General features: G+C 37.1%; 1 protein-coding gene across 1 annotated transcript; it reads left to right on the top strand.

Moving 5' to 3' along the window:
- The first annotated feature begins 10,495 nt into the window (after positions 1–10,495).
- LOC149166782 (S-adenosylmethionine decarboxylase proenzyme-like) lies at positions 10,496–11,650 on the top strand. Its single transcript, XM_089430257.1, has one exon. The coding sequence runs from the start codon at positions 10,496–10,498 to the stop codon at positions 11,648–11,650; it is 1,155 nt and encodes a 384-aa protein (XP_089286383.1).
- Positions 11,651–12,206: the final 556 nt, after the last annotated feature.

Below are 12,206 nucleotides of genomic sequence, written 5' to 3'. Positions count from 1 at the left end.
TCGCCGATATGTTCAAGAGAAGTCGCTCAGAGAATTCACCTGTGTCTCACCCACTATAATACATTTTTGCTCCATTCTTTCATGACCGCCACCCTGAACCATATATCACCATATCGTTTTCACCTCCATTAAAATCATTTGCTCCGTTTCGTGTCATTGATGTGGGATTCACTAAGGCCCTCCTATGACAGATCGCTTCTTGTCGACATCAGCTCATCATCCAAGAAGTCGATCTAGGAACAACCCTTTCAGTACTTTGAAGCTTGCATGCCTCAATGGCAAGTTTCTCACTTCCGGTGACAGGTTTACATCAATGGCCTTCGACCAAAAGATTTTACGTGGTGTTCGATGCCAAGTCCCTTATTCACACCACGTGAATTGTACTACAGTACCTTGAGGGTCATTATCATTATCGGTGATTCCTCTCGCGCCTGTTAACAACTTACATCATTGGCTGGTAATCAGGCGATGTCTTTCCATGTTCGACTCCAAAACATCTCTCACATGGATCGACTTGTACTTTGAGTGAATATCGAACGAGATTGAAGACCCCAGATCTAGTTTCATCCATCCGGGCTGCAATATATATTCAGGAAAATAAAGGCATCAAATGTACATCATTGCTGCACAGATAATCATCCAATCGAAGGGATGATGGCTCTACCAGAATCATTAGTCTACACTTAGACGATTGTCTGTCCTATGTACATGAAAATTAATTTATAAAGTTAAGCATGGGAATGCCCGCCTTAGCTAGATCATGAAAATAATATGAAGATAATGTATTGTATTGTATCTTTTTACAGGTCGCCTTCCAGCTCGAAAAAACTTCGGATCCTCCCTCATGATAAAGCATTTCACCCGACATCAAAAGATTAATAACCTCATGCTTTAGGGGGCAACTATTATAGACATTTTTGGGCACTGCAACCCCAAGCATAAATTTCCATAAACCAAGGGCTCCTAAGTCCCTAAAGGTGTTGTTCCAACCCCTAAAAGAACAAGGTGAACTGATTACAACATCTCCTAGAAGATGTCCATGAAAAACTACTCAGAACTGGTCAAAAATAGACCATTTCACCTGCTCCATAGGCAAAGTGCGTTGCATCCCACCTAAATACACACAGTAGGTGTGATGCATGTCAAAAAACCCTTCTATGGGGTGCGATGGGCGAGAAGGGACAAATGGCAGGGTCAATCTGCAAGGTGGAGGAGCATGGAATCTTCCAGAAACCTCTCCTTTGACACTTGCCTCTCTGAATTCGACCAGGGATGAGTAATAGATCATCAATCTCCAAGTGGAATCAAGAACTATCAGAGAGAAGACACTAATAAAATCTCAAAAGCTACTCACCTCCCTTGTAGACATCTATGTATGGATCCCTCATCCCAGAGATCTAGAGGCTAGAATTTTGTATCTTGTAAGGAAGTGATGTTGGTTTCTGGGTGCAATATCATAGTATTGGGTGATCTAAGCTTTTCATGAGGTGAAGAAGGGATTTCTTGCTAAGAGGATGATGCTGGGTTAGAACAATTGGTTGTAATCCTCTTTGCGCTTTCTTGATTATCAATAAAGCTATTCAAGTTTTCCTCCACATTCTTGTATGATTGATGATTTATGCATTTGTGTGGTCAATGTACATCTGATCCTATATTGTTTATGATAATAGATCTATGTTCTTGGATAGTGTTATGTTGCTTTGATTCTATAGGTACTCTTTGAAGCTGGGTAGACAAGGAAGCGAGTGGCAAAGACCTACCAGAAGAGAGAGGAATTGAGCAAGGAACCAAGCACAAGACAAAGGTTGGTCTCCTTATTCTTCTCTTATCTATTTCTCATAAAGGAAAACAAAAGTAGTTTTTAGTGTGTTTGTTTCTAAGGTAGCTACCAACCTTAGTGGGACTAGCAGCTCTATATAGACACTAGTTTTCTCGATAACACTACCTCAGAAGCGCAGTACTGCTCTGCCAACATGCAACACCACTGCTCCACTTCTCCCGAAGCACAGCGCCAACCTTCCTTTTCCCAGAACTCACTCAAGCTTGCCTCTTCTTTTCACTTTTTTGACTGCTTGCTTGCCAATGAGAATAATGAACTTGGAGATGAAATGTGGGAGCTTAAATAGGAGTAGGTTTTGATTTTTCATTTGAAAAACTCACTTTCTAATGTTTCTTGTCCTTCTTGAAAGTTTTGTTTTAATGCCTTTTTCTTCTTTGTGTCTTTGTAGGTGGATAAATGCTCAACTTGAACTAATTTTTGCAATGTTTCTTTGTCTTGCAGCAAGGAGAGATGCTCTGGTGTAGCTGGGATCAGTTATTACATATAGTGACTTAAAATTACATATGAAATACAATTAAACTCAAAATACTCTGTTTTCACCTCAAAAACATGTTTTTTGAGGTGAAAATTACATTAGGTTAAAAGATAATTATTCAGTGGCTATGACCTACAGTCCATCATGCTTGACTTTTTCATCATCCTCATACCCTTGCTGACCTTTATTTACACAGAAAATCAAGAATCTTGACCTTGGAAATGAAACCCTAAGACCTAATGAAAACATTCCCTATGACCTAATGGACCATGATTTCAAATTTACCATGAAACCATAACTGAAGACAACTTGAAGAAGGGTTAGCAAATATACTCTATGAGGGAAAAATTTAACTTCCAGAGGAGAATAAATACATCAGTGGATCAGTTTGACATGACCTAGTGGAATAATGTAAATTTTTTTGTATGGGACCCCTAAAATGACAATGCAAAGAGCGAATTTGATCCCTGATAGAAGTATGCAGATATTGACCCTAAGAGGACCCATGCCTTTCATTTCAAGCTCCCTTGCAAGGTCCTCCTTACAATATCTAGTTAGTTGTTCACCACCAATTAAAATTAAATCATCATCATATAAGACAATAATAAGTAATTTACCTCCTACCAAGATATGATAGAGGTTTGCATCTGCTTCACTTTTAGTGAATCCCAAACCAGTGAGATAACTATAGCTCCTGGTGTACCAAGCACGGGGTGCTTATTTGAGACTGTACAATGCTCGCTTGAATCTGCACACATAAGACTCCAGATCAAATGTCTCAAATCCTTTTGGTTTCTCGATGTACACCTCCTCCTTAATAACCCCATTGAGAAATGTTTTCTTCACATCCATTTGGTGCATCTTCCACCCCCATCTGCCTGGCTATAGCAAGAATTGATCTATTGGATGAGTACCTTGCTACAAGAGAAAATGTATCCTCACAGTCAATTCCCTCAAATTGAGAGTACTCCTTGGCCAAAAATTTGGCCTCATAATTCTATATTCTTTCATATCCTCCGTGTTTCAGCTTGAAGATCCATCTCAAATCCACAACTGATTTATTTGCTTGTATTGGGACCATTTCCCAAACACTTTTCTTTATAGTGGATTTGTATTCCTCCACCATTGCATCAACCCATATAGGCTACTCTACTTCTTCCTCGAAAGACGATGGCTTAATCTCGACAAGCTCAATCATTAGAGCAATATAGCCAGTGTATCGATCAGGTGATCTTCTTTGCCTACATTGATTTGAAGGAGAACCAATATTCTCCCTCGCATCCTACATAAATCTCTCAACTTTCCTAGTCCTTTTTTTGCCTTCTCTGGATGGTTCTTCTTGAGTGGTTGTCTCCACTCTCTACTCCTCAATTTGTGGCTACTCCACAACTTCTTGAGGTTATTCTTTTGGAGCTAAAAGTTCCTCTTCTAGTGGGATCTGAATCCCCCCCTCAAGAGAGCATCACATTGCTTTCTCCTCATCAAACTTTACATCCCTTCACACAACTTTCATTCTGAGGGATGGCAGGTACACAGGGTAGTTGTAGAGATTTTTGGTGTAACCCATAAATACCCCAAAATCTGTTATCGGCTCAAGCTTCTTCCTTGATTCTTTTGAGACATGGCAGTAAACAGAGGCTCCAAAAATCCTTAAGTGCACCACATCCAACTTCCTCCTCGGGAAAGCCTCCTTTGGTGTAATCATACCAATAATCACCCTCGCTGCTTCCATAATGCTATGATTCTTTCTCTTATCCACCCCATTATGTTGTGGGCTGTGGGGTGTTGTCAACTCTCATCGAATGCCTTCTTTTTCACATAATTTTTTAAATTTATTCGACATGTACTGACCTCCATTATCTCTTCTGAGAGCCTTCACCTTCTTCTTGGTTTCTTTCAAAACTAGTGCCTTGAATTCTACAAACTTGGAGAATCTCTCATCTTTATTCCGCATGAAGAAGATATAGCACTTCCGTAGGAAATTGCCAAAAAATATGACAAAGTATTTGTGCCTAGAAGTGGAGGTTGTTAAGCAGGGTCCACATATATTAGAGTGGATCCTTTCCAAGATTGCATGTGCTTTGTTGTCCCAATCATGGAATGTGGATTTTTTGTACTTCCCCAAGGTACATCCTTTGCATACATCCTATTGCTCAAGTGCTTCTTTGGGGAGGCCAATCGTTATTTGCTACATAATATTCAAGGTGCCATGATGCAAATTTCCAAGTATTCTATATGAAAGTTCACTGGCATCGCGGATCTACACCTTCTCTACCTTTGTGCATAATGAAACACAATCTTCCACATCTAGCTTATAGGTTCTTCACACAAACCCCAATATACTTCACCTGTACCATGGCTATGTGTCTCAGAAATGCCTTTCCTTTGTTGAATATCACATCATAAGCATGGAGTGGTGTAACTACTATAACTCTTACTAATTGTAACGACATGGGGTAGTGTAACTACTGCTAAAAATGATGCTATGAACTTTTGTGGGTACTATGTTGACCCAACATTTCTCTTAACCTCTACGATATTAATAGGAATTGGGAATTTTATGATGGTCTCCGTATTTTTGGAATCTAACATGAGTTCACTTCCACCATGGGGGCTTCATCTTGTCAAATATCTTATAACATTCATTCATAAAGGGAATTTTTTAAATTGAGAAAAACAAAGTCAATATATTGTAGGTAATGGGGGTTGGGATGTGAGGTATATGGATTTTATAAGTATTAGGAGATATAAAATGGGGTATTTGGTAAAACTAGGGGATATGTAGTAAAAATAATGACTCTTTTTATTGTAAAGATATACTTGGGTTGTGGGGTGGATTCAACAAAAGGATTTTGGCAGGTATTTATTTATATCTAGAAAATTAGAGGTATTATTTAATATCTTATGAACATACATGCTATGTCATATGTTCAATGAGTAAGAATTGTGTGCCCACCACTCATCACACATCCAAAATATAGTAATGACCTTAGAGAAAAACTACATCTATTGAAGTTAGTTATCAACTAGTGCCTCCTTATAATATCCAACATTGGCATAAGATGTGAGATGTGTTCCTCCTAAGGAGATATAGAAACTAATATATCATATGAATATACTATAATAAATTAATCAAACTATGGGTGTAATACGTCATTCATGAGTGCCATAACTGTAGCTAATTTGTTACATAAAACAAATGGCACAACCAACTATTTATACAAACCTTTCCTTTTCTTGAAGGTTTTCTCTTAGTTGTCTTCTTGTTTGACACGTTCTTGGTGGTATCATGGTTTGAAATATAATGTTGTGAAGTATTTTTCATGATACAACTCGTCCAATAGATCATTCATCTTAGGTAGAGGGTATTGATTCTAGAGTGTAACCGTTTTTGAAAAATCCCTGTAGTTAATACACATCCTCTAAGTCCTATCCTTCTTGGGAATGATAATAATATGAAACCCACACGATGTGGTGCTTTGTTGAACCACTCACTTCATCTACTCCTAGAACATATGTTGTATACAACCCAATATATGTTAATGGGGAGCTAGGAAATAAATCTATCTTGTGTGCCACTTCCCTCTTAGGTGGCATCCCGTTAGGCTCTTGGAGAACCCCTCTATATGCCTTTAGTGCATCACTCCATGGATTCCTTTTCCTTTATTAATTAATGTACTTGCCTATTCTCTCTCAATAAAACCAAAACGTATTTCTTACTAAAACTAATAAACTTCTTGGCTTGGTTAGCACTTACTACTAAGATATTTGACTTACCTCTGTATCCATTAAGTATATAATAATTGTTATCCTTTATCAGGTCATATTGGTTAGATATTTGAGCTAAGGTTTCATCCCTCATATACACATAAGGCATTCCAAAAACTACACCATTCACATCAAGGGGTGCTACATTTAACTCAATTTCATCAATAAACTTTGCACTAATAGAAGATTTGATCTTCCACTATTTCTTGACCTGGATGTATTTAACCTTGTTCACCCACACCAACAAGCATGGGCTTTGATATTTTTTAATCTTTGATCCAAGCTTGTTGATTATGTTAGTTGCTACAAGATTGGCTTGTGAACTAGAATGAAACAGGGCATCTATCTTGGTTTTCTTGACCTAAATATTGATATGGAATGGTTTTTTCATCTCCTTATCTTCTTTGAAATGAAGGCTAATCATATTGACTTCCTTCCACATTCAAGTGCAGGGAATATTCTCAACCACATTTGATCTACTTTCTAACTAATTGCTTGAATTTGTGGTTGTAAGGCTCCTTTTATTTGCACCTTTCATAGCATTCTTAAGGTTCATCTCTGGATGTAGTTTCCAACACTTTTCTTCAATCTCACCATTAATATTGTAATGGTTACAATGATTACTTGCAAGATCTATAGTGGCTATTGTCTTCTTGTCTTTACCTCTCCATTTATTCTCTCTTCTTGGTATTTTTAGGTGCTCTTTCTATTTGGAACCACTTCGATACCCTTTTTATGACTTACGTTTTCTAAGTATGATGCATCTACACATGCCTAATCAATTTTCCTATACTTGAAGAGAATCAATATATTTCATAAATGACTGTGTAGACCCCCCAAATACTTAAGGAGTACATCTAGGTTCTTGGGAGAGTTACCCAACAAGATATCCATTTTTTTTATAATTTAATGGTGTACTCTTGCACACTATATTGTTTATTTTCTTGAAGTAATGCTATTGTGTCCATTAGTCCTATACATATCCAATAGGGTAGAATTAGGATTTCATAAGTGTTTTGAAATCCTCCCACTTAGTTTTTAGATCACCCTCCACCCTAAGTGTCTCCATGTGACATTCCCACTAGATTAATGCATGGTCCTCTAATATTAATATAGAGAAATAAATCTTTTTCTCCTCTTCTATCTAGTGGAAATTGAAATGGACCTACAACTACTGTAGCCAATGATTCAAATTTAATGCATCAATCTAAGTTTGGTATGGCCTACTATCCACTTTCACTTTCATTTAAAAAAATCATTGCGAATAGATAATGGTAACGGGACTTGGTTGCTATTTCTTAGGCTCTTTTCTCATCTTTGTCTAGGTCTCTATGATCTATAGATTTATGCTCTAGTCCGATCTTTGAGTTAGATCCTCCAACCTCCTTATATGGTGCAACCTTGCTTGTGAACCATGATGAGGAAGGCCATATTATTAGAGATATCAATGAATTTCTCTTCGAACCCCACAAATATCTCTTATGTTGGATCTCAAGTGTTGTTGTGAAAAGAATCATCTATCATGGCTAGGGTTTGCCACGTTTTGCCTAAGCCAAATTCTAGATCCTAAAATTTCCCACAGACACTTAGAAGAAAATTGCTCTAATATTGATATGATCTATAAATAGTCATGGATGTTATATTGGAACAATTCAACGCGAGAGATATTATAATATTTTAATATAATAGATTTTGGATATTTAGTCTCCTTAGATTCTAGATTAATTATTTGCTAGCTCTGTTGAATTTATGAATTAAATGAAACAAAAAATGGAAAGAATAGGGACAAAAAATGTCATCTGAATAATTGAATAGAATGCTCACCTTGGGAAAGCTAATACAGCAGAAGAAATAACTAAAAGGTGAGGCCTATCCTCTTCTCTATTTCCTTTCGTTATAAAATCACAGATATAAAGGATTGGGAACTCCTATGGAGTTACATTTTGACACTATGGCCTAAACTACTATATGATCATCCTCCTCCTACTCTATTATGCTCTAAGAACACTACTATTAGGTGTTCTATGTAACTATGGAACCATGAAAATGAAAAAGAATGAAACCCATTCTCCTTCTACTGGTTCAATAGTTAACATTGGTCAATAGCCATTGATGGGTAGGTTGTTGACTTCCTCAACCCTTAATGGTGATAAGGTTTTCCACCTTCTCTACAGGTGGCTAGCTCTAAATGTGTGAATAATATGGGTTGATGTGACATCTACTTGTACCACAATGGTTAACAATGTAGGTCAACTTTAAGGAGACATAAGTTTTGTATATAAGCTTTGACTAAGGAAATTTTCTGACGATTGGAAATGTTTTGGTGTATAGATCAATCTTAGGGTTATGGGCACATGTTTTGGACCTTGAAACCTCAAAAAACATTTTTTGATGCTTGAAAATGGCCCCAGAAGGTTATAAACCCCAATTTTCCAAGTTGATTCCTCTAGGTTTTTCAACCTATAAATTATTTAGATAGATGGAAAGTATTATGATGATCTAGTGTAGGTCAATATGGAAATTATCACAAAATGCATGATAATAAAGATTTAAAGGGATTTTTTTTTCTACGATGATAAGTTAAATATAATGAAACTTTGGTCTCTAGATTTATATATGCAATTAAGACCAAGGGACATAAGGACATATTTTTATTTTTCCTAAAAAATAGAAGTATTTTACATTCAAGGAGAATAAAAAATACATTCTACATAGTGCATGTCACACAAAATTCAAAGTTGTACTAAATTTAATACATATCGTTAAACTACCTATAATTCTATCCACCATTCATTAGGAAGATAATCTTAAAATGGACACATTGAAAGGACTTACATTAAATTTAATCAAAGCGCTACTGAGCAATTCAATAAAAGTCTATAGAAAAAGAACCAAAATAAACATCAAAGCTCACTCGCTCACATACAAAAAGATAAATAACCAAACTTTATGGTGCAAACATCGCATCTTTATTTATGACCTATACTAAATCATTGGGATCCATGTTCAACTTTATATGGGTTCTTCTTAGTCTACATGAAAAGAATACCACTCCATCCTTTTTTAATCAGAAACCTATTTTCGAGGCTAGCAACTAAACTTGTAAGTATAAACTAATTTCAATTAAAATCTCTGGTTACCCTTAATAATGATGAAATAATAACCTATCCTTAAGATTAATTAAATAAAGATATTAAATAATCCAATAATCTAAAAAACAAACTTAAAATCCGTACAAATTAGATGGTTACGAATAACAAAATTTTATCTTTTATATAATTACTAATATCAATATCAATATCTTTTCTTTGCAAATAAATATATAGATAAAAGACCGAGTACAAGCCCAATTTTCAAAACAGGCACCTAAAATTTTCTGTCGTCGAAATGCTCATTCTCCCGCTCCTTTCCTAATTTACATTAATTTTATAAATAAATATATTGTGTTTTCTTAATTTACATTATTTCTGAATTAAAGATATCGAGTGAGTGGGGGAAGAGACGTAAGAGCCTAGTACCTAGTAATCTCTCACTGCCAGTTGGCAAAAGCACCAAAGTGTGGAATCCGCGATAGATGGTTGTGATCACGTGACTCTATTAGCAGACAGACTATCTTAATATAGATTCTCCCGTCGGCGCAAATGTTCCTGGCCTCTCTCTCTATACATATATAGCCACATTGACCTGTCAATGGCAGTGTTACAATTCGCTGAGGGGCATTCAATTGGCACTATAATTGTCAATTGAAGGACAGCATCTTCCTTCCCTTATTTTTACAGGGCTTTCTCGCGGAGTTCATTGTTTCTCTGACCTTAAGGGAACAGAGGGCTTAAGTTTTGGACAACTCTGATGCTTGTGTTACATTTATTTTGCTTTAAGGTCAGATTTTCAATCCCCGCGGAATGCTTGTTCTGTATTTGCTATTTAGATGCCATACTTTTTGTCAGTTGGGCTTACTCCTGATGTCGCTTGTTTTGTGTTAATTCAGAAAGGGCGAATGTTCTGATGGACGCAAAAGGTGGGACGAAGAAGTGTAATCGTAATTACTGGCAATACGAAACTCCCTTGGGATACAAGACTGAAGACGTTCGACCTCGCGGTGGCATCCAGAAATTCCGCACTGCTGCTTACCCCAACGTACGTTTTCTTTCTATGCTACGAATTGATCAACGGAAGTTTTTTGTTTTAGGAAATCATGAATTCATTTAGCTGCAATTGTAGATAGTATGCATCTTCATTATCAAATACTGTTGCTGTACAGAATCCCACATCTGGTTTTGGTTTGCATTTCTGTGCAGTGCGTCCGAGAGCCATCCTAATATTCTCAGAGTAACAACTGTGCACTTAGGATTTAGAATTAGATCGCTAGGAGGAGGTCCTTGTTTTGTATTCCATATCTGCTGCAATTCAAAATGGATATGGCTTGTGAAGAAGTGGTTGCCGGCCCGATGACTGCAATTGGTTTCGAAGGATTTGAAAAGCGGTTAGAGATTGAGTTTTTTGCATCTTCATTTTTTACTGAATCAGAGGGCAGGGGCCTAAGGGCACTCACTCGAACCCAATTGGATGAAATGCTCAACGCAGCCGAATGCAAAATAGTTTCTGAGCTCTCTAATGTACATTTTGATTCATATCTCTTGTCAGAGTCGAGTCTCTTTGTTTACCCATTCAAGATCATTCTCAAAACTTGCGGGACGACCAAGCTGCTGCTTTCCATCCCTCCGATATTAAGCAATGCAACCAGCCTGTCTCTCTCTGTAAAAAAGGTTAAATACACTCGTGGAACATTCATCCATCCCGGAGCACAGCCATTTCCTCACAGGAGCTTTTCTGAGGAAGTGTCATATCTCGATAAGTACTTTGGAGCTCTCGGGTCTGGTGGAATGGCTTATGTTATGGGAAATTCTCGAACGTTTTACAACTGGCATATCTACTCCGCTTCTTCTGATGATTTCGCATCGGAGGGTGCGTGTTCTCCAGCTTTTACATTGGAGATGTGCATGACTCAGCTTGACCGCAACTGTGCTTCCCTGTTTTACAAGCATCATTGTAATTCTGCGGCAGAAATGACACTTAATTCCGGTATATCGAAAATTCTTCCTCAGGCGAAAGTCTGTGATTTTGAATTTGATCCTTGCGGTTACTCCATGAATTCTATTGAAGGACCTGCTTTATCTACAATTCATGTAACTCCGGAAGATGGTTTCAGTTATGCAAGTTTTGAAGCCATGGGTTATGATCCTAAGGATTGTGATCTGCAAGCATTGGTGGAGAGGGTGTTAAGTTGTTTCAAGCCTGTGATATTCTCTATTGCAGTTCATGTCAATGCTGGCGCTTGTCAATCTTCATGGACCAAACCAATTTGTCCGCAGGGGTATACTTGTGAAATGATAGCTCAACAGGAGCTTACAAAGAAGGGTAGTGTTATATATTGCACTTACAGAATTTGTAATACTGAGTCTAAATTGGCTTCTGTTACCCGGGAAGAGGAACGTGAAGGAAATGATTATTTGCGAGTGAAAAAGAAGGCAAAGAAGCATATTGAGTGCAATGCCCTGAAAGATTGATACACACATCAAGCTTCTTTCCGAGTGGGCTTTATAATGTTCTACCATTTGCTTCACGATGGATCTATTTTGTTCTATGTCATCACTTTGTTAGTGCAATTTATTGTTCTATGCGTTGGGAGAGGGTTGTAGCGTCGTACGTTCTCATTTCAAGAAAGTACTTGGGTACTAATTTGTTCAACAAAGGAATGAAATACAGTCAAACAAACATGCATAATCTTGTTGCTATGTACTGGAATTATCATCAGTGATCACCTTTTTTTTATAACTGGTCATTCGAATCTCTTCATCTTGCTATTTTCTCGTGTTGTATATTTTGTACATAATTTAGTTTTATGTAGAGACTGTATAGTTCCCATTCTTTATCTCATTGGATTTAATGTAAAATTACGAGGTTAATCATTTTGGAAAATATGGTATGAATCACAGTAATGCGTATTGCATATATGAACAATTCTGTTACGGTGTCTTGGAATTGATTGTCCATTGGTATATCTGCATTTCGTTGTTTCTCTGAGTTCCGATATCCTGCAGTTGATTGGTATGCCTATATTTT

This window comes from Pinus tabuliformis, chromosome 5_1 (genome assembly GCF_031772625.1).
Source record: "Pinus tabuliformis cultivar Carrire ecotype Pingquan chromosome 5_1, CPIR1, whole genome shotgun sequence".
Taxonomy (NCBI): Eukaryota; Viridiplantae; Streptophyta; class Pinopsida; order Pinales; family Pinaceae; genus Pinus; species Pinus tabuliformis.
Note: the sequence above shows the minus strand (reverse complement) of the source record. Positions and strands in the feature narration are given on the sequence as shown.

Excerpts from the sequence above, each read along its gene's own strand:
- LOC149166782 (XM_089430257.1), top strand. The coding sequence starts at position 10,496 with ATGGATATGGCTTGTGAAGAAGTGGTTGCCGGCCCGATGACTGCAATT.